The sequence below is a fragment of the Falco punctatus genome, assembly GCF_963210335.1.
Source record: "Falco punctatus genome assembly, chromosome: 3".
Classification (NCBI taxonomy): domain Eukaryota; kingdom Metazoa; phylum Chordata; class Aves; order Falconiformes; family Falconidae; genus Falco; species Falco punctatus.
Window position 1 is genome coordinate 18,082,540 of NC_137582.1, and position 22,897 is coordinate 18,105,436.

The 22,897-nt window shown below is 44.9% G+C and overlaps 1 protein-coding gene and 1 long non-coding RNA gene across 2 annotated transcripts; one reads left to right on the plus strand and one right to left on the minus strand.

Moving 5' to 3' along the window:
• Nucleotides 1–142: 142 nt before the first annotated feature.
• On the minus strand, nt 143–7,557 carry RNF139 (ring finger protein 139). The gene is made up of 2 exons (XM_080378380.1): nt 7,206–7,557; nt 143–2,196 (listed from the first exon to the last, which is right to left on the minus strand). Exons 1-2 carry the CDS (start codon nt 7,384–7,386, stop codon nt 386–388), a joined length of 1,992 nt encoding a protein of 663 aa, XP_080234506.1. The 5' UTR covers nt 7,387–7,557; the 3' UTR covers nt 143–385.
• Nucleotides 7,558–7,758: 201 nt separating this feature from the next.
• Nucleotides 7,759–15,699, plus strand: LOC308060109. Its single transcript, XR_013926610.1, has 2 exons — nt 7,759–7,971; nt 13,758–15,699. It is a non-coding gene; the product is annotated as an uncharacterized lncRNA (long non-coding RNA).
• The last annotated feature ends 7,198 nt before the right edge of the window (nt 15,700–22,897 follow it).

The window sequence follows — 22,897 nt, forward strand, 5'->3', positions numbered from 1 at the left end:
TTTCTGATTTGACCTGCTGAACAGTCTGTTTTCACCAGTATTTTTCATTTGCATCCAGAACTCATTGATCGGGAATTACTGGTCTACAGTCTTTGGCACAGCATTATCACTACATCAATTAAAGAGTGTTTTTCCAACCATCTTAAAAACATGTGAAAACATTTTATTCCATGTACAATAATGTACATAATTTTAAGGTGGCCATTAAAGAGACCAGCAAAAATTAGAGGTATATTTACAGTAGCACACACCACAGTAAACAACCACCATTCACAGACTCAACATTGAGATACTGCTGTTGTGCTTAAGTACAATAACTACAAAGTGATACTTTTATTCTGTTGAAGTCAATCTCGAACAAATAACTCACGGCTTAAAGGACATCTTAATCACCAAGAGAGTTGGAGTCAACATTAAGAGTCTCGTTCAAGTGCTGTGCCACACAGTCACTGTCTTCCTCATCGCTGTCAGAACTGTCATTATCTTCATTTAATTCATTTTCAGCATCAGCAGCTTCTTCTGCAGCTTGTACAGGATTTTCATTTGGTGCCACAAAGCCATTGTTGTTAGAGATACTGGTGTTTTCTTTGTCCTCAATATACACTTTCTGATGGCACATCGGGCAAGTGTCCTGAATGTACAGCCACTTCCGAAGACAAAGTGCATGAAAGTAATGGTTGCATGGAGTAATGCGAGCAGAGGTGGTGAACTCATGGTAGCAGATTGCACAGACGTCATCTATTTCACGTAACCGACTTCCTTTTACTTCTGGAAGCGAGTTTATTTTCTTAACAGCAGTCCGGCGATTTATAAAAGTTTTCCAGCCATTCTTTGCTTGCAAATAGATGTTGAAGTACGCGTGCAGACACATCATGCACGCACGAATCTTGCTTCCCGATTCAAAGACCATTGTGTAAGCTCCATTTCCAAACATGATTACTCCAAATATAAACTCAATAATATTGCCAGTTGAACGAACATAATAGACATAATCATCAAGTTTTTCCCATAGCACATTATAGTAGCCATCAATCATAAACAATATATAAACAGTGATAGAAACTATTACTTTTAGGCAGAGCTCTACACAGAATGCTGTAACTGCAAAAAGCCAAGTATTTAGTGCATAGTGGTGCCAGAGGATGTAACTGAGCAGAACCGGAAGGATGAAAAGGCAAGCAGAAACAAACAGTACAGGGAAGTGTCTGCGAAACGACGACACGTGGGAGGCACTGAGAGACATCAGCACAGGGTCTGTCATTCCATGGATAAAATGCAGGACTGCGGTCAACAAAAGGCACATGTTTCGACTCAGGCGAACTAATCGTTCTTCTGGTTTCAGTCCACTTAAACCAGTCTGCAGGGCCAAGATGAAAAACAAGACGGGTGCTACAAAGCCAAGCCTTTTGTCGTCCTCATCGGTTGATCCGATGAAGGCCAAGATACCAAGTCCCAAATAATGCGCTATTGAGGAAATGACGGCACTCATGCCTAAGACAGTTAAAGTAGAGTCACACCCACTTATGATCAGACTGCAAATCAGTTCCCAACAGTTATCCCACGATATCAAGAAGAATTTTTCTTCTGTATTAGTTTCAGCCATCTTGACAACATACGTTAATACCACAGCTTGTGCTGTAAGTCTCGATAGCCAGAAGACGCGCAGTACAGCTGGAAATCGAATCCTTTTCCATGTATCTTCCATCAATAGCTGTAATCCATAAATGCGATACATGTGCCTCACCAGCAGATAAACATACCGCACCGAATAATAGAACCATTTAATTTTCGTAACTAAAATGGCTGTGGTATTTAGTGTCAGAACTAGGCCTGAAATAAAAACTAGTATCTGCCGGACGTTTAAAGGTAATTCAACAACCAAGCCAATTACAGGAATCAGTATATCCAGGATGATGAGTTGAGAGTATATGGACTGCACATTCAGCAGTGTAACATATCCAATTCCGAAGGTAAGCTGAAGGATGGAAAGGGCCATCCATAGCGAAGGTCCTTTATGAGGGAAGATCTGAATTCCAAACGCAGCTGTGTAGTAGGCACTGTAGAAGTTTATGTGCAAAGAAGCATAGTAATTCACCAACACTGAAGTTGCAGCCAGCAGAAATGCTGAGGCGATCATATAAAACTTGAAAAGTGCTCGCTGTTGTAAGACCAGAACAACACTGGACACAAAGACACCTGAAAACAGATGGAAATGGTTTAGTTCTCAGCAGAAACTCAACAACAGATTTTAACCCTTAGCTTTGGAGCTACATTTATTTAATGTCTCGCTTTCCAATTAGTCACTCTTAACTTTGCATTACCAATGGTGCACTTTTCAGAGAACAGGTAAGGACGACTTAATCTCTGCATCGAATACATCTGTGCACTGTAGCCGAGATGCAAAGCCAATGCAAGCATTAAGTCACAATTTCTATTAAGTTCACCTGCAGTTTCAGACTACAACAGTGACAACTCTAAGCCTTCCAGCCTTAGTCTGGAAATCTTAAGGGCTGACAAGTTGTAAAAGCAAAAAAGAATTACCAAATAAACCTTTACAGGCAAAGTTAGTAAGGTCTAAATGAGCAAAATTTATTAAGTCCTCTAATTCACTTGAGCAAGGATGTCCAAGCTGGAGTACTACAGATAACAGTCATCAAAACAGTTTAGCTAAACCCTTTAATGGGAAAATAGTGAAAAATTACTGTAGTTGACTACTAAAAACAGGGAGGGTGGCACTCTTCTTCCAATTCCCTCCAGTTTGCTTTCATTTCTGATAAGGCATCCTGAAACAAGCCTCTTTGGAGAAGACCTTCTGCAATATAAAGCTTTTGTACACAAATCCAAACCTGCACCAATTGCCTCTCCAATGCCAGTGCAAACTTGCACCTTGTTAGAAGTCAGATTTAATCTTGACAATCCTATTCTCTAACCTTTCCCTCATACTGACCACGACTGGAAAAGTCTGCACCTTCCTGTAAGAAATGCTATCACAGCATCAATAGTACTTTGGTATACATTTATGTCCTTGCAGTAACCTCCTTCTGTAGTGATGCTTACAAATTTCATAACTATGTACTACATAGGTAAGGGCTGTGCCCTAACAGGTGTTAAATTAAATAGCACTTCCCACTAGATTCACTTCCTTATACATTTTTTTTTTCAGGAAACACACTGCCTTTGTTTTGGGGCTTCTCAATCAGCTTCCAGTCTACCTAACTGCTTTCTCATCCAAACCAGTGTAGAGATACTTCGATCTCTACAACTTACATTTGATTGAAAGTTGCTTTCAATCTCAGTACTACAATTAATGACATCACAAGTAATCCTCTTTCTACTGGAGGACAGCATCAGTCTTTTCTGACGACTGTATTTCAGATTGTTCTAAATCCTCCATAATCAAGTGTTTAAAAAAATATTTTCAGCTGTGGTATCCTGATCATGGGAATAAAAAAAAAAAAAAACTTTGCTAAAAACCAGCATTTGATTCCACCAGTATTGTTGCCAGCTGCTTGTATTACAAAAAAACCCAAACCAACCCCCCCACCCAGCCTGGAGGACTGAAAAGGAAGGGGGAGGGTCAACATGAATCAACAGCACAAGGCAGACTACAAAAAAAAAAGTTTATAAATGCATCTTAACAGTACTTTTTGCAAGCAGCATTGGCTGATATAAAAACATTATCTTTAACTAATCATTAACCTAGTAACCTTGTCAAGCGGACTGAGGAAAAGCCTCAACCAGTTTTCAGGAAGTGCCTTGTACCATAGCTCAGTTCTTCCATGAAAAGCTGAGTATTTGTTATGTACAGCACTTATTTGTAAAAATCAGCTTGACAGTTTCATTGCCTTTTCATGCGTACCACCATAAACACCTCTGGGAAAGCTAATGCTGCCGACAAGTTTGTACCCTTTGTCTTTTCTCAGAAGTCACAGAAAAGGCTCGCATGCGTGTGACAAGCTCATTATTTACATAATTCTGCTCACTGGAGCCAGACGAGATGCATTTTGCACTAAGCAGGCTGCCCTGAAACACGCCTGCTAACAAAAGCTATTTTTCTGCCTTGCAGCTGCAGTAACAGGACTGTATTTAGATACTATAGGTCATCTTAAAACACTGGCATTTCACACGCAGGACACATCCCTAAAAACAGCACTACAGAGAGTCAATAGAGAAGCTAGACTTACTGGTTCCTCTAAAGAAGGACTAACAAAAGGTGAAGTATTTCTTTGTCAACACTTGTGTGGAAAAGTCAGGACCCCTCACAGGAACCTCCAAAGGCCACAGGAGGTAACTCAGATCTCGGAAGGGGAGGTGAGCTGAGCACTCCTCTCCCCATTTGTATTTTTGTCACTCAGTCCATCTTGCCACAGCAGACTTAGCTCTGCCCTGCAAGGTGTTCACCAAACAGTAAATCTTTTCCCATTTTTCCTGTTGATAGGAAATGCTGCAGTTTGTCCTTTGATTTGTCTCTCATGTTTCTGTAGATACTGCTGCTCATCTTTACTGTTCCTACTTAGGCCATCCTATCACCAGCTGTCTCCGATACAGCCTCCAAGCACAGCATTTACTTTTAAAAGTTAATTTCCTGCATTACAATGAATCCCTCCCTCTCATTTCTTCTTTTACCTCCTGCAATTTGTCAGTTTCTTTATAATCGCACACTACCTAGGATCTGACTTGCAGTCAGTTGCAGGGTTCGGCTATCTTCAGTCAAGTATTTTAATCATACGGAACTGGCAAATTACTTTTTCCCTAGCCCCAGCCATTCTACTTGCTTCCACATCTTTCTACAGACTACAGTATTTATAGTAACCCTCTCAAAAACCAGTGTCCTGGCTCAGGAGGGACTGCTGTCTGAAGTTTCACACTCCTGGGGGTGGTGGTTCTGCTGGCATCGACACACTTGAAAAAAACACGCAGCTATGAACAGCAAACACTGTTGGAGACGATGCAAGGCTAATCAAAAAGATTAAAGACAAATTGCACTCCAGTTGCAGAATTTGGTTCTGTGCCGCGTACAGCTATGTACTTGTGTAGAAAATAAGCGATGGAAGAATCAGACCAAGTAGTACTGCAGTAAAACTTCTTAAAAAAATCATACAGAACTCTATTAATATTCTTGAAGAACTGTACTTCCAATAGATTTCAGAACTGTTCTACATCACCCCCAAAAGCTATCCATCTCCCCAAAGCTACAATCCTTGTATCCAGAATACAAGTTCTGTGTTTATCCTATGCTAAATAGTATTGTGCTACAGGAAAAATTTGGATCAGTCTGTCAAAGCCTGAAAACGGTAACTAAAAAGGCAACTTCCCCACTATTTAAATACAGTACGATCCAAAGTAAGTATTTTGCTTTATCCTAACAGCAGCAGAAATCCAGCCCTGTAATCCTTGAATTCATACAAGGAAAAAATAGATGCAAAAGCACTCTGTTGTCTGAACCACATGGAAGGTCTCTGACATTAAGTAGTTACATTTTTATTTTTCTTGTAATTTTGGAAAGCCAAAAACCACAGACCACTTGCCTCAAAGTACAAGATAAATCTCTTGGCATAAACTGTTCCCAACGCTCTTTTGCGGGAGGCAGGGATTACCCTCTGGTTCCCCAAACTCTTCCAGAAAAGCGATCATATAAATGCAATCCTGCAAAGTGCCTTAATCTGTTAATCCCAATATCACACACTTAAAAGTTATCATTGATTAACACATGCACCATTTTCACATTACGTGGGATTAATTTCATGGCACTTCCTACAGCGTCTGTATCAGACGAGGAAGGACTCCTAAAATTAAGTTGGTGAGGCACTGCAATGTGTTTGTTTTGTTTTTTTTTACTGGAATTACCAGTGAGAAGTGCCCTTAGCAATTCCAGAAGCATGGAACAAAGGGTCAAGAAAACGGGAAGTAGGAAGGAAGACCCCATCCTCCCCATCCCCATCCCCGAGCTGTCGGTACCAGCTGCAGGGCCAGGCAGAGGAGGCAGGCAGGACCTTGTCACAGGAGTGGCGACTCCCCCAGGCACCCTTTAAGAAAGGAGGCACAGCACAAATAATAAAACACCTACTTTGTTTTGTTTACTTTCTCCCTTCGCTCTCCTCTCAGCTACTGCCTTGCTATAGTTTATCCTTTGTTTTTACCCTCCGCTCCTCAATTTCCGCGGTGCGTCACCACTACGCTTCTGTGTACCTTCCCTTCTAACCTCTCGTCTCAGCTTCTCACCCCAACAACCCTACCACTTATTTCCTTCCCTCCCCCCTTTTTTTTTCCACTATGAACATCAAACAAAACACAAAATCAACATGTTGCAGGCCTGCAAAACAACTCTTGCTGTACTTTGGATTCTCCTTTCCTTCCTGCCTCAGGATTCCCAGCGCCAAGATGCGATACACGACGCAGCATCGCCAGTACAGCGCTTTGCAGAGCGGGGCTCCAACCTGGCCTAGGCTATGTTAGGAACACAAGACAACACTGGAAATCCCATCCCCTAGTCACACCAGCGATTTTCAACCTTCATCCCAAGCAAGAAAAAAATAAATTAAAAACGCTTAAACCCAACCACCGGCAAGTTTCAAGAGGCTTATTTTCGGGAACCGAATTCCCGGCATTTCTGAACTGCTGTCCCTAAAATAAGGATTTAACGGCGTGTTGCAGGAAGAATCATTCTATGCAAAGGGCTTTAAGTAAGAATAAAGCAAGCAGCTGCAGGCAGGGCGCCACACGCTTCCCGCCGCGGCGGGGCCCGCAGCCCCGGCCCCCGCGCACATGGCGCGCAGCACCGGCCCGTCCGCCGCCACGCCCGGGCCCCGCGCCCCCCCCCAGGGCCTCACCGCCGCGGGGGGCCCCGCCGGGGGCTGGGGGCATGAAGGCGGAGCGAGGAAGCGGGCACCGAGCGGGGCAGGCGGGGGGGACACGGGACGGTCATGTACCCCCAGCGGCCGCGCAGGGACTCGGGGAGGCGGCGGGAAGGGGCCGGGGGAAACAGGCCGCGGCAGCAGGGCGGCGGGGGGCTGAGGGGCCGGGGGAGAGGAGCGGCCACCCCGCCCCGCCTAGGAGCAAGGTCAGCGAGGGCAGGCGGCAGCGAGGAGCGGCCCGGGCCCCGGCCCCGGCCCGGTGGGGGTGCCGGCCCCCCGCAGCGCCCGGCCGGCGAGGGAGGCCGGGGCTGCGCGGCGGGGCCCCGTCCCGCGGCGGGGGGAAGCTCTCACCCAGCAGCCGCAGCAGCACGCCCAGGAGCGCGGCGCACAGGGAGCCCCCCGGCAGGGGGGACGAGTTGAAGATGGCGTCGATGAGGAACAGGCTGGGTACCCGCAGCGCGACCTCCAGCCCGGCCCGCAGCCGCGGGCCCAGCCGCAGCCACGGGAGCTGCGGAGGGCCCGGGGCCGCCATCCCCTGCGAGGGGGGCAGGCAGCCCGCCTCTCTCGCCTCTTAAAGAGCGGAGGGGAGGGGGAGCGGGTGTGAGGGGGAAGAGGGGAAGGCGGCCGGCAAGCTCGCTACCGCCCCGCACCCGCCGCCCGTCCGAGCCGCGCTCCCCGCCGCGCCGCCGCCGCCTCCATGTTGCTCTGCGCTCCCTCGGCAGCGCCGGCCGCAGCCGGGCCGCGGGGGCGGGGCCGGGCCGCGCGGGCGTCGCATGCGCGGCCCCGCCCGCCGGCTCCCACGCGGGAGGGGGCGGGCGGGCAGGCAGGCGCGAGCGACCGCGCCCCCCTCCCCTCAACGCCTCGCGCCCAACGGCCGCGGGCTGGGAGGCGGGAACGAGCGCCGCGCGCGCTCCCTCAGGCGGCGGGGGCTCGCTGCGCGCCGGGCCCGGCCCCGGGGAGCCCGGCCGCTGCCAGTGCCCCTGAGCATCTACTGCGCCCTGTGAGCGAGCCGAGCTTCGGAGGCGACAGATGAGGCGAGGGCGGCGGCGGCGGCGGCGGGGCCGGTTTCCCTGCGGGCGGCGCGGCCCGGCGCGGCCCTGCCCCGCCCCGGAGGAAGGTACGCGGCGCGTAGGAGCGGGCTGTGGGAGCGGCAGGCGGCTCGGGTGGTGGTCCCGAGCCGGCACGGGAGCTCACCCTGCCCCGCTTTGCTCCTGCGAGGCTTCGTCGTTCCCCTCTGGCAAGCCTGCGGTAGCGAAGCGGAAAAAAAGAAGAAAAAAAAAAAAAAAAAAAGCTCCATCTGCTACTACACCAAAGATAAGCGTGGATTCGTTCCTCGTATCCCTACAAACACCACCACAAACAACCCTTTTCTAATTACAGGAAAGCGTACGCGCTTTGTGGGCCCCCCTTCCCCACCCGCCCGCCGGCGCGGTGCCGTGCCGGTCCGGCCGAGCTGGGCGCGGCGGAGGACGAGCCCCCCCCGCGCCGCCAGCCGCCTCCTGCTCTCCCAGTCGGAACCTGCCCCCCACGCCGGCGCTGTCACCGCCTGGCTGCGTGCGGGTGGCGGGAGCGCTAAGGTAATCGTTTCCTGGCGGTTGAGTACTTCACCATAAAGAACTAACGAGCTTTTAATTAGGGGAGGGTTATGCAGAATTTCCTGTTCCTTCGTGTGTGATGCAAAAGCACCTTACTCGATGCATAACCGTAGACCGGGATCGTATGGAAAAAAGGCGTTTTCCTTTGAAATCCTGTTTACTTCCTCGTGCATCTTCACAGAAACTACACGTACTGGGACTATTGGAAACGTCAAGGTGACTTAATTAAAAAATAAAATAAAATTTAAATACGACTGTGTAATCGTTGTTAGTCCGTCTGAACTAGGGGCATTTCCCACCCAATGCAAATTAAAAGCAGGTTTCAGGCCACGGCTGAAATCTGCTTGTGTGCGCGTTGGCATCTGCCACACTGCGATTTCCTGCCGGTGTCAGCCCTCCAGCTTCACCTGCCGTCGCTCAGCCTTTTCATGAGCCTGACTAGTTCATGACTTAAGCCCTTGGAAGGCTTTCTATTATTTTCAAAGGATGTTGGATCAGACAAAACCAGTATTGTGTAGGAACTTTCCTAAGCAATACCCTGCACTAACAAAGCCAGAAATGTTGCCAGATTGCTAAAGGATTGTGTTACAAAATCCATGGACATGGACAAAGTGCATGTTTTAATCACATGCTGAAAGGCATAACTCTGACCTAGTAAGTATCTCCACACCAAATAATAGAGGTTAGGGTTTAAAATGTGAAAAGTGTTTATTTTACTTACGTTGGAAGATGGCTGAATCACAGTGATTCAAATTTGCCTGGGTAATTTTACTTCTCAACTATGTATAAAGCTGCTGAATATAAATAAAAGTATTTGATTTAAAATGAATGGCAATGTAAATCAAGCAGATCCAGGTACTTGCTAATTCTCAATAATCCACATGAAAATATTTATTTATATGAGGTGTAGTTTCAAGAAATAACTTAAAACACCACTTATGGAAATGGAATTCCCTGCCCTCTCCAAGCCCTTCAAACTTCATTTAATATCCTCATCAGTAAAGAGGATCATAAACCTATTTTTGCCGTGCAGGCTTCAGGATCAGAGGCAATGCTGTAGTACATATTTATATTGCTTTAAGGATGTGGATTAACTGGAATCCATTAAATAGATTTTCAGGTTTAAATGTGGGCATTTACAGGCATATTTTACAGCTGTTATTCAGGCATGTAAGTACAGTCATGGATATCTGCAAATTACTTTGTGCATAAACAGTCCCGGGTGTCAAACATTCCAGAAATCCTAGTGTTAGTAAAGCTTATCAGATCAAATTAATGCATTTTTTACGCATGTTCAGAAAACCTGTTGCAGTGTTTGAGACTCCTACTTTTAAGTTCAATTAAAAAAAAAATATTTAAACTTTATTATCATCCATACAATATGTAGGAAGATGACACCTACTGGATATTTTTAATTTTGCAATTTGCACTGCATAGTTTAAAATATGGAATAATAAACCGAATTCGACTTTGTTCCATGAGTATATTGCTACTGAATTCACTTGTTATATATACCAATTCAGGAAATTGGTATATATTAATTGTAGGGTTAAATGCAGTCTCAACGTCTTTGTAAATGTGGGGGTCAAATCCTGTTCCAAGTATATTCATGTTATTACTCCTATAAAAAAAAAAAAGTTTTCTTAGTTGGGGACTTTTGCAATTTCTTGTGTATAAACTGACATACAAATTAAGCATAAAGAGCCTTTATCTGTCCATCTAGATTAATTGTTAAGGACAAATAGTCCTGAACTCCAAGGTGAAGGTGGTTCCATGCATTATTGTGGCTGTGTGTACCTGACTTGATAAAATGTGTCAAATGTCAAGCCTACACCCCACAGCAAGGCAGCACAAAGCTGGGGGAGCTGTTTCATAATAAATAAGAACTTAACACTTGAAAATGCTTTCCAAATAATGGAATACACCTCCTCTATCACGCTATGAGTCAGGAAGTCACAGATCAGTTTACTTTGATAACAACTATAGGTCACTGGAATTCTTTGATGTCTTACAGAGCCATGCAGCAGAAGGTTGGGGTTTTAGTTTCAGTCATGTAAAAATGATTTGTTTTTTTGACAGCTCAGAGTGGTCAAATTTCATATATTTTTTCAAAAGCTATTAATATTTTTCAACTTGAGATTTTTTAGAACAAGAGGAACTACTTTAATACAAATTATCAAGTGCAGCTTCTGATGGTTTCTTTCAACTACAACTAAGTAGCATGCACTGAAATAACTGGACATAACACAATGGTAGAACACACACAGAATGGTAGAACCACGTATTTTCTATACCAGTCTGCCAAGGCCATGTTTAGGGTCCGTGCCCATACATGATGGCCACGTCTAAAACTACTCTTTGGCAAAACAACCCCTGAGTTTGTAAAACTACTCCTTTTGCATAAGTGCTGTCATGAGCCCTTCAAGCCAAAGGCTTTATTGGATTAATGCCAGTGCTTGTTACAGATACCATAAAATCACATGATCTTGCAAAAATCACATTTTTATAAGTAAAAAAAATTAAAATGTAGGGAGGGTTTTCGAGTACAGTTTTTTTTCTCATGACAAGATCCTGAAAAGCTTTAAATACACACAATACATTTACCTTGAAATATAACATAAATTTTGTAAGAATGAAAACAGTTGGCTTGCTAAGAAAAACAGTACACACTGTGCACGTCAAAAATTCATTTCAGTTTGCAATGAATGTAGCAATCCATTAACTATTTCCAAATTTCATTTCTCCTCCCCAGATAACTTCTGCTGTGAATTACCCAATACCATTTTGCATTCCTTACATAAGGGTAAAGCTCTGTACAGTACATCTTTCATTTTGTTATAACAGCTTTTTCATTGCGATCAGTAAGGACATCTATATTGTGGACTGAAACAAAAACCAAGAGACATGAAAGGGCCCTAAAGTGGCTTTTCTTCTCCTAAGACGATATTCTAGCATAAAAGAGACCGATCTGCATTTTTTGAAAAGCCAGATATCAATGTTTCATTAACGGAGGCTTTGGTGGCTTTGGCATGTGGGTGGCACCCAGCTGTGCCTGGGTGAAGCTGCTCATTCTGTCGTGCGGAGGACAGCTTGTGTCATCAGTCCTGCCTGCCTGCACGCAGGGGCCGGGGCTTTGGCAGTCTGCATGCTGCTAATGAGAACAAATTGCTAGCTAATGCAGATAGGTGCACAGGCTTTCCTATGGCTAGCTTTTGTTCTGCAGCTCAATATAGACAGACTTTCATCTGTGGCACTGCCAGTGTGGTATTTACAAAATATTTAAAGACTCACGTATTACTGCTTAAAGTTCAATGGAAACTATTTACATTCATGTGACGATTATTAACGTTATCATTAAAGACACCGGTAGTCTTCATCCAAGAATATTTATATCTGTTTCTTCTTCTGAAGAGAAAAAGAGCAAATTAAGATAACATTTGAAAAGCTAAGGTAAAACCTGTAAATATTGTTACTGACATAGGGACCTTTTCAATATATTAAGATTTTCCCTGTAAAAATTAATGTGTTTAAGATTAGTTATTGTATTACATTTGGGTTTTATTCCTTCTCTACAGCTACATGCCATGGGCTTAGATAGCATTTCTTAAAAGAAGCTAAGAAAGCAGAAAGAAATTTACTCATAGTAAACATTTGACAAAATGAATGATGATAATCTGTTGTGTGGAAGACTGATTCTGATTTCACATCTGTGTGAAGCGACAGTGTCCATAACATGAGCACTCATTCTGTTTCCCTCGACAGAGGATACTGGTTTTATGCTTGTTATTTGAAGAGAATGCTCACTGGGGAAGTTCAAAAAGGGTTTTCTGTCTTGACAAAGCAAGGCACACATCAGAGAGGCAAAACACAGCGATGAGTCTTGGGTCATCTCTGACAGGAGACAAGACTTACATACAAGTGCATCATCTGCATGAGGCAAATCTCTTAGTTCTATAATTTCCCCCATATTCCTTTAATGACAAACTTTCTCATTCTCTTTAAAGTAAAAAGATGATTGCAAAGAAATGCGTTAGGCCTTGCTGCTTATGGCTTTACAATTTTCTATAGAACAGCAGAGAAAGAGCCTTCGGGGTTTGCCTTCTGTGAAAAAAGGGTGGTAAGAGAGGGAATTATACTAACAGTTGCTCACAGGCATGTTTCTCTCCTATGCTAACTATGACTAGCATACTTAGCAAGGAGACAAGAAAAGGGATCGTGCAGTGTGTCTGAGGGCTGCAGCGCCCTTCCTGGTGTCTCTCTGGCTACAGGACAGATGGACCATCTGTGAGGATGACAGACATGGGCACCACCATTGGGTTGCCAGCCACAGCTCTGCTGTGAAGCTCCTGCCTGAGGCGCCATGCTCAGGGCAGCACTCACTTCTGGCTCTCTTGGCTCTGCTTTTCCTCCACACTGGGGCCTTTGGGAAATGCACCACTTCAGATTGCTGCTCCCTGATCCTTCACCTACACTGGTTTTGTTGTTGTTGTTTCATTTTCCAAGCACCACACTGAGAAATGTCTGTCTTTCACAAGTCACTGTTGCAGTACAAACAAACTACTAGGCTGCAACAAGGCTTTACCATCGGTCAGATTCTACTGTCTGTGCTGTACCTCCTTCCTCCACCCAACCCCCTCTCCCACAATCCTCAGGGCTATTTAACCACTTAGCAGTACAGTACATGCATGTCTTCCATGTCCATCAACCCACTGCCTCTGAGGCAAGGCCACAGCTGCATACCACCAATGCCAATCAACCCACTGCTTTCATTCCTCTACAATTCCCCGCCCCCCCCCCCCCCCCTTTTTTTTTTTAACCGGAAAGGCTGTGTCTATCATCTATTATAGGGCCCTTGGCAGGATATGTGGAAAGGCTGTTTAGGTTGAGTTAAGAAGGCACAAAGCTACGTCTGATTCAGCCTCTGCATCAGGGTCACCCAGATATTCTGACTCCCCTCTCAAGAGTTCTGTGGAACAGCCGGTATCTGATGTCCTCTTGTCAATTCTAGGATCTAAACCAGGCTTAACACTCCTAGCGGGAAGCCACCGCGGCCCTGCATCTGTGGAGACACAAGCATACCCTCATCCCCAGGTAATTAAATCCCACAGGCCTGTCCATTTTTCCGTTTGTAGATCTCTCATTAAAACCTTTGCTCAGATAGTAGGATCTTCCTGCAAAGACAAGAAATGTGAGATAATCACAGGACATTCTTTTCCAGCCGGCACAGTCAAATAATTCAATGTATACACAGCTTTCCATAGACGAGCATGCGGAGTCTCAGAACCCCTTCCCCTTTTTTGTTTTTCAGGAAGTAGTTTTAAAGTATGATGAACATGTTCCACAATGGCTTGGCCAGTCAGGGAATGCGGGATGCCAGTAACATGTTCTACCCCTCAAGAGGCAAGAACTTGGCCATGCGTGCAGATGAATATATGCTGGTGCACTGTCTGTCTTGAGACGCTTAGGAACCCCCAGAGCAGCCCAAGCCTGTCGAAGATGTGAAATGGCATCCAGAGCCTTCTCCCCAGTATGGGCCAATGCCCATAGAACTTTTGAGAAGGTATCAATGGAGACATGAACATACTGTGAACGACCAAAAAAAAGACATGTGTGATATCCATTTGCTACAGATCCAAGGACTGATAGCCATGTGAATTGACCCCTCGTGGAAACGTTAGTCCAGGACCCAATCGCTGACACTCTGGACAAGCGGCAATGATGGATTTTGCATCTGCAAAAGATATTTTAAATTGATGAACCAATGCCCGAGCCCCCTGGTGAAAAAAATCATGAGACATGAGGGCCTGTCATATCAGATCCAGCACTGGAGGAGTCCAAGCAGGAGCTGCAAGAGCATCAGCACGGGCATTTCCTTCACAGATGAATCCTGGCAATCCAGTGTGACTGCGGACATGCAGGATGTAATATCTATGTGTGCATTGACTCACTACTACCCATAATGTTTTAAATAAAAATAGTCATTCTGAATTTACTTCCTTAAGCAATGCACAGTCAATGAGTCGCGCAACATCTGCAACATAAGCAGAGTCTGTAACAATGTTTACAGCACATGAGAAAATGATTTAAAGGCAACAACGACAGCACTAAGTTCAACCAATTGAGGTGATCCCTGTGTCAAGTGTATCAATTCTTGCCATTGCTTCCCATCATATCAAGTGACCACTGCCTTTCCCGATTTCCCAGAACCATCTGTAAAGACCGTAGGGCCTTGCACTGGGCTGTCTGCTGCCAGCGGCTTTTGAAGTATTTGTATGTCCGAATAAGTTTGTAATAATTTAGGACTGGGAAGATGATAGGATATTTGTCCCTTGAATCTTTCCAGAGCCAACTGAAATGGTAAACTGTTTGCCAAACACCAGCTTACATAATCACGTTCAATGGGAATTATCAAGTAATTGGGATCTTGGCCCATGGGCTGAACGCACCGTGTACATCCTTCGTTGATGATTTTTGATACTAGTTCAATCTGAGTGCTTACTGTCTTCCGTGGTTGTACAGATAAAAATAACCACTCTAAGATATGTATCGGATCTTGCCAGCACTCATTCCATTGGCCCAACAATCCCATGGGATGATAGTTAGTAATGACAATATATAAACTTATCAGAGTTTCTAAGTCTACATGGTGTACCCTTTTTTGTTGCAGACCATTGGCCACCCTCTCTAGGGCTAAGCTGGCTTCCTTAGTGATCGGGGAGACGTTAAATCAGTGTCACCCTTCAATACATCAAAGAGTGGTTTCAATTGTTCTGTTGTAAGGCCCAAGTATGGCCTTACCCAATTTGTGGTCCCTAATAATTTTTGCAAATCAGTTAGGGTTCTGACATTTACTCGGAGCTGGATAGACTGTAGCTCAAGCATTTGATCTGGCGCTTTAACTCCCAAGTATTTCCACAGGGCTTGTTGAATCTTTTCTGGTGCTATACATAGCCCAAAGGTGGCCAATGACTGCTGCGAAACTGGATACACTTGCTGAAGTTCAGCCTTATTTGCAGTTGATACGAGAATATCATCCATATAATGATAACAATACATTTGTGGAAATTGTTCCTGTACAGGTGACAATGCCTTTGCTACATACCATCGACATATAGTAGGACTGTTTTTCATACCCTGCGGCAACACTGTCCATTGGTATCGCTTACAAGGAGTCATATTGTTTCTGCTAGGTATTGAAAAAGCAAATTTACATTTATCAGCTTCACGTAAAGGAATACTGAAAAAAACAATCTTTTAAATCAATTACAAAAATGTCCCAGTTTCATGGGATCATCATCAGGGAAGGCATGCCTGATTGCAGGGCTCCCATTCCCTCCATTACATAGTTTACTTTCCTTAAATCTTGTAACAAACACCATTTACCTGGATTTTAATACTAGTTTCTGTACTATAGCTGTTCTTGGCTATTGCTTCTTGTGAGCTCAGTATCTGTTTGTTCAAAGAAAAATGTGTCTTTGCTAAAGGTGGGATGCTGGAAAATCCTAACAGCCAGTGCAGGTCATTTTTTTTCAAATGGCAGACAATGGTTCGGAAATGGTGTGCCTGCTTGAGAGGGAGAAATAAAAATTATGGTGATGTTTTCTGTGGAGCATATGGAAGAGCAAACGGTACCATCACAGCAGTTTCTCTGACCTCAGCTATGCTTTGTGTTATACAGCTGTAAATGGAGCAAATAAAATGCCGATCCAGTGTTAGTTTTTAACCTCATTAATGAAATTTTCCCTTTGAAACCACAAATTTAATAGCAGCTGTACATACAGAACTTTGCTCTGTATGTTGTTTTTTTCAGCTAACAAAAGTAATTACATGTTACAGTCAACTATTTTTCCCCTTACGAGGTGATGCATGGCTGCATGCGGGGAGCTGTACAGCTGAAAGGCAAGCTCTGGCTATTCTAATGAAACATATGTAAAACAAAGGCCTTGTAGACTTTCTCTCAGATATTTATCAACATATGGAATAGAGATGTGGAAACCCCCGAGTTACCAAGTGAAATAAGAGCAAGGCAGGTTCCCTCAACCTGGGGCTCAACATTCATTTTACCATTTGTGCAACTTGTTTTGTGAAAGACAAAAGTGGAGAGAATCAGAATTACACTGGAAACTAGACACAGCACAGCAGAAAACGTGTTCTTCCTGAAAAATCCTGCCTTGCAGAGGAAATGCCAGCAGTGGACACATTAATCTCCCTGTTGTGACTGGGCTGAGCCTTGTCTGCCAGCGCTTTCCTCCGCTTCTCAGCAGGGCTGTGTTCAGCGTCACCGATCTGGAGGTTCACACTGCAATTGCCAGTCTCACTGAGCTCCACTACCAGTACAAAGCCTCAGCAGAAAAAAATCTTGGTGGAAAAGCGCAGTTTTCTGAAGTCACACGCAGAACAACCCTGCCCCTAGTTCCGCTGCCCTTTGCATACACAGTCCCAAACAGGAGCTGTTTGCTAGTCTGTGGGCTACTAAATTTACCTAGTTCCTGATAACTGAAAAGGGCTCGCAGGCCTGAAGTGTACTCTGGTCACCAGTGAGACACCAGTTAGCTAAACTAGTTAAGAACAATTGTCAGCTGCTCTGTGGTGCAGCTTTTGTTTTATTATTATTAATGAAGCATACTGGAAAGAATATTTTTTTAGTTTTGACACATCTCTTGATGTGTCTTGACAAATCTCATGATGATTTCAGTCTTCAGAAGAGCTGATCTGGGAGATATTTGTTCACAGGCAACATGTGAGAGACAAAAGTAGAGAGAATGTGAAATGATACTGGAAATCAGACCTGCCACAGCAGAAAACATGGTCTTCTTAGAAGATCCTCCCTGGGAGAGGAGGACCCCAACATTGCTCCCATGAAAAGCCTTCAGCAACATGTATGTACATCATTGAATGTAGTCAGCAAAAAGACAGGTCGGAGTATTAACCATGCACGAGGCTGGGCTAGGGGGGCTGGTGTAATTCAGACTGCACCTAGCTGCCATTGTGGGGGGGGTGGGAAGAAGAGGGAAGCACAGCTTTGTTTCATGTGAAGTTGAGCGTAAGTGATTTGTAGGGTTCAGGATGATGCCCAGTCTTGCCTTTTTTGTCCTAGGGCAACCCAGATGCTGATAAACTTCATGGTGTCGTGTAGAGGAATGAAGCTGGGTTAATTATCATTGATAACATACAGCTGTGGGCTGGCTTCAGGGGGTGGGGTTGCTGATGTAGACAAGGTGCAGCTGTGGCTGTTCTGTTAAGGGGTTGGGCAGCCAATGGAGGGAGAGCAGCCAAGGAAGAGAGAGGAGGAAGAAGCAGAGAGAAAAGAAAGAACGCGTGCCTGGGATGAGGTGAGACTAGGAGAAGGTGGCAGAGGGACTGGCATGAAGAGTATGCTGGTATGAGGTGGTGAAAGGCCTTGTTGCAGCTTGATGGTTTTGAGAGTGCTGTGACAATTGGTGCCCCATGTGAGGCCCTTCAGATTATGAGGCTGAGTTTAATGAGCGGTGATAGTAGCGATGGCTGTGCTGGGGGATGTTTGAAGTTTTGAACAGTGACGGTGGTGCCCAATGTAGCAGAAACAGGCAGGGATAGCCTGTGATCCAGATCATGTTGGGATAGGCGGGAGAGCCTGAGGATCCGGATCAGACACCGGTAAAGGTGAGCTGTTGGGATCAAAGAGAAGGAAGCCTGACTGCCGTGGAGTTAAGAGACTGAGGGTAACGGGCAATAGTGGCAGAGTATATGGCCAGGCATGGCAGCAGCCTGCAGCGGTGGCTGGTCCAGAAGGGGTACAGCTAGACAGCGGTGATAGCTGTGCCGAGGGAAGGTGCGGGAGCAGCACAGTGCTGCGGGTGGCTCCTGCCGTTGCTGCTGCTCCTCGGCCTGGTGGTATTCTTGCTAGCGCTTATGTGCTTCTTGAAGGTGTCTCCACTTGCAGAAGAAATGGGTAACAACAAGGATGTTAAGAAGTTTTTCAGGACACAGAATGATGTGTTAGCGCTATATTCTAGATCTGCTGCTGCTGAAAGCTTACTCAGGTTACTGTCCAGCGTAACCAAAGAGGTGAAAGGACAAGGCACTATAAGTACATCAGAACATCCCTCTGAAGAAAACAAAATCCCAGATGCTAAGAAAGCAGATAAGAATAAAGGAGATCAACCTGTAGAAGCTGAAAAGCCCAAGATAAAAGTGAAGAAGAAATTCAGGGACAAGCTGTCTGGACTGTATGAAAAGCTTATTTGTAAGAAGTTTGTGATGGTTGGTAAAAACATGAGGTATGAAATGTTAAGAAGAAAAAAAAGAGTTCAGGGACAAGTTGTCCAGACTGTATGAAAAGTTTATTTGTTAAAAGGTTACGATGATTGTTAAATACCTAAGGTATGAAATGTTAAAAAGGAAAAGAAAAAAGAAAAAAAAAAAGGGGGGGGGGGGATTGTAGAGGAATGAAGCTGGGTTAATTATCATTGATAATATACAACCATGGGCTGGCTTCAGGGGCCGTGTGTGTGGCTGATGTAGACAAGGTGCAGCTGTGGCTGGTTAAGTTAACATGTTGGGCAGCCAGTGAAGTGAGAGCAGCCAAGGAGGAGAGAGGAGGAAGAAGCAGAGAGAAAACACATGCCCTGGATGAGGTGAGACTAGGAGAAGGCAGCAGAGGGACTGGCATGAAGAGTGTGCTGGTATGTGATGGTAAAAGACCTTGTTGCAGCTTGATGGTTTGGAGAGTGCTGTGACAGCGTTGATGGACTAACGTCTAGCAGAGTTTTGCCTGATGTTGAATTGGAGCTGGGCATGGAGTCAGCCTCACTTCCTCTGTGAATGGAGACAAATGGGTTCATTCAAAGACATTTCATCTCTTTGGTTTTATCACCATCTCGAGACTCCGTGGGTAGGATTCCTGCCAGGTGACTGCTGTCTAAAAGCTTGCTCTAACACTCCAGGCTTCCTGAGAAGTAAATGAAGTGGGACAGACACCCTGTACGTGGTCTGGCTGGGACGGAGGTAACTCTCCCCCAGCAGCCCTTATGGTGCTGTGCTTTGCAGCTAGGAAGACGGTGAGAACACAGCAGTGTTTGCCTGCTGCTGAGCCCTGCTCCTGCAGCATCAGGGCTGTCTCTCCCACCTCACCCCCCTCACCAGCAGGCTGGGGGTGGACAAGAGCTTGGGAGGGGACACAGCCAGGAGAGCTGACCCAGAGTGACCAAAGGGATAGTCCATACCCTATGGTGTGTGCTCAGCAATAAAGGCTAAAGGGAGGGGTGGGCATTTTTTTGTTACATTTGTCTTCCAGAGCAACTGCTATATGTACTGAAGCCCTGCTTTCTGGGAAGTGGCTGGACGTTGCCTGTTGATGGGATGTAGGGAATAAATCTTTTGTTTTCCTTTGCTTCTGCACACAGCCTTCGCTTTTGCTTTATTAAACTGCCTTTATCTTGAGCCACAAGTTCTTTTCCATCATATTTTCTCCCCAGCCTGTCCTGCTGAGGAGAGGAGTGATGGAGCAGCTGGGTGGCACTTGATGTCCAGCCAGGGTCAACCCACCACACATCCACTGTTTTAGACACTTGTCCTTGGAGAGGTGGAATCCTTCTCCAGAGATGACATCTTCTCGTTGCCTGTACAGGGAAGCCGGGTGGTTCCCAGCCCTTCATTTCCCTTCAGCTGGGTGGGGGATGTATACCACTAAGGGCTGAACAGCGTAATCTCCATCAATGACACAAGAAATCTTGTAAATTTGGGGAAGGCGCTGAAACTAGCCTGATGGAAGTTTTACATGCTCGTATAGGTGGCTCCAGCTCCCAACCTATCCCTCCTAACTGCCAGTGATGTGGAGCACAGAATTTCTGGTTTATGATCCAGTTTTATATTTTAATATTGAGGCACTGAAAATATAAAAATTCTGAGCAATTAAAGTATTTAGTTTTAAGACTCAATAACATTTGCATTGATAAGTATAGCATGTATGTGTATAATATACATGTAAGATGTAGGTTGTATGCATATATTATAAAGATATGCTTTGTCCTACATTTGATCTTTAAAAGAAACCACAGATCAGTGTCCTGTTTTGAAAACATTGTCATAACCTTTTTCCCCTTTTCTCTCAAGTTCATTAATGCAATGCAGTTCATGAAGTGTTTTGATTTTGATAGGATTTCTTTTCCTTACAGAATGGCTTTAACCTGGAAAAAAAACCCCTCAGGATTCTGCTCTTGTGGGTTAGTCATAGACTTTAAAGGGTGTACTTATGAGCATGCAATCTGAAGTGCTGCATAACAGGTTGTGAAATATCATCCAGTAGTTGTTACACCTAAAATAACTCAGATTCTTCAGAAAGAGATTCAGCTTTGTTTTGAATATCGCAAGGACCAAAGAATTGTTTTCACAACTTAATGCTTGGCTTCTAAACAAAGTTTTACTCCCAGTTAGCAAATTCCTTGAAGCTTCCTAAGGTGATAGGAAACTCTAGCATTGGCTTTGATTAGAGCCACATCAAATATTTGCATTGGAACCCGACACCACATGAACTTTGCTCAGCCTCGTGTTCCACTGCAATGTTGGTGTTTAATAAATATTCATGAAAACCATAATTCCAGTTTTAAGCGATGCTGGTTTCCTGTAAAAGCCACCAAAAATTGTGATTTAAATGTAAAAGCAGTGTAATAATGACTTTTTTGGCTGAATGTCTCCTTTAGACTTGGAACAAATTAAACTCTCAGGATATTTGCAGGTAAGAAGTTAAAAGGAAAAACTCATGCATATCCTTATGAATCAAGAGAAATAAGTTTTTGCACAGCTTGAAAACTAAATTCTTCTGGGATAGGGGAACATCACATCCCAAAGCAAAATTTATTTTCGACCCGCTTGTTTGGTTGTGTTAACAACTGGAGAAGCCCATTCAGTACCGACACCTGAAGGTGCGTTTCCAGCCGGCCCCGATGCTTGGTGGCCTGGCCAGGAGATGGCAGGCGTGTTTTGTGGAAGGAAGGAACATTGCCAAACAGCTGTTCTGGTTGTAAGAATCAAGTAATTCACAGTCAAGACTAGAAACGTTAACATTATTTTCATTGTCCTTGTCATGGTTGAACTGTAAGATAACAAAACACAACCTGCAATAATCTGCAGCTCCATAGGTCCAGGGGAGGCAAGGCCCTCCGGCCCCGCTGGCATTGCTGCTGCGGGTCCTGCTCCTGCGAGATGGAACACGGTGCTAGTTCTGCACCTGGGCTGCCCTGCCCGTATGTCTGGCTCTGTAATCGCACGGCTCTGGAAAACCCATGGAAGAATTCCACGTAATTAGGTTACAACTATCCTCCCCGCTCTGGGCTTTCTGATCCAGCATCCACTCTCGCAGCTGGCAGGAGATGTCTTTTCTTGCCTTATGAAATGACAGTGAATGATAATTTGCTTTTAATTCTTTGCATTGCTCTGCTGCTGGTTCCTTCTTTCCTTCCATAACTTTGGCACGGGGAGGGGTGAGGATTAGCATGCAATGAACTTAGATACTGCTTTACAGTCTGACACTTTTCCCTCTCAGCTATCGAAGACTGGCAATTTCTGAATCCTTTCCAGAAGTGCAAGCAGTCCTTTCACTTTCTTAGAAGTAGAAAAATTCTGCCTCATGTTCCTGCCCTCGGGAACTGGGTAAAGCTCTTTCAGTTTATCAACTCATTTTTGAGCTGTCTAGAAGTGCAAATTTAGGAAAGCAAAGTACTTGCTTCCCAGTAGGTGCTGAATGTTCAGGTTCTACAAAGCTCCTGTCCACTGACCCGGCATTCCCTGGTGTGGAAATATTCTTGTGTTCACAGAGAAGACCAAGCTGAAGAAATACACCTACCACTTAGAGCAAAATGTCATGATGCTCACATCTCTGAATTTACGGGAGATCATTTTCATAGTTTTGGACCAGGACCACAAGTGTGACTTTCTAGACCAGGGAGCTTTGTAACTGTAAGTTACTCCGCTCCAATAGAGAGCTGAGCTGCTGGCAGTGGTTTTCATCTGTAGGCTTTAGCTGATCTTTCAGATATCCCGGGGACAGGTCACTGGCTCCCCAAAAGGTCAGGACAGAGGTCTTCAATGTAATTACACTTTGTAATGGAAGCTGGCATAGGGAGCAAAGGACAGGATTGTGAAGAGATGGAGTAATATTACACAGACACTTGTCAAAAGTTTTAGGACCAGACGTGTTATAGCACTGTAATTTGGCTGACATGTTATAGATTTTGAATAACTGAAACCAAGTCATTGTTCTCCAGGACAGAATGAGCCTTCTGTGACAGTGGATGTGGTGACAGTAATGCTGATGTAGCTACGTGAGAAATTGCTACTAGTGAGGAATCTAAGAGTTTTAAGAATCCAATTAATTGTGGATGTGCATTTTTAACAGGCGCTTCAAAGGCTCAAAATGTTTTCCGTTGCCGCGACCTTGTTTGTGGACAGTACGTGGGCTTCGGTCTACAT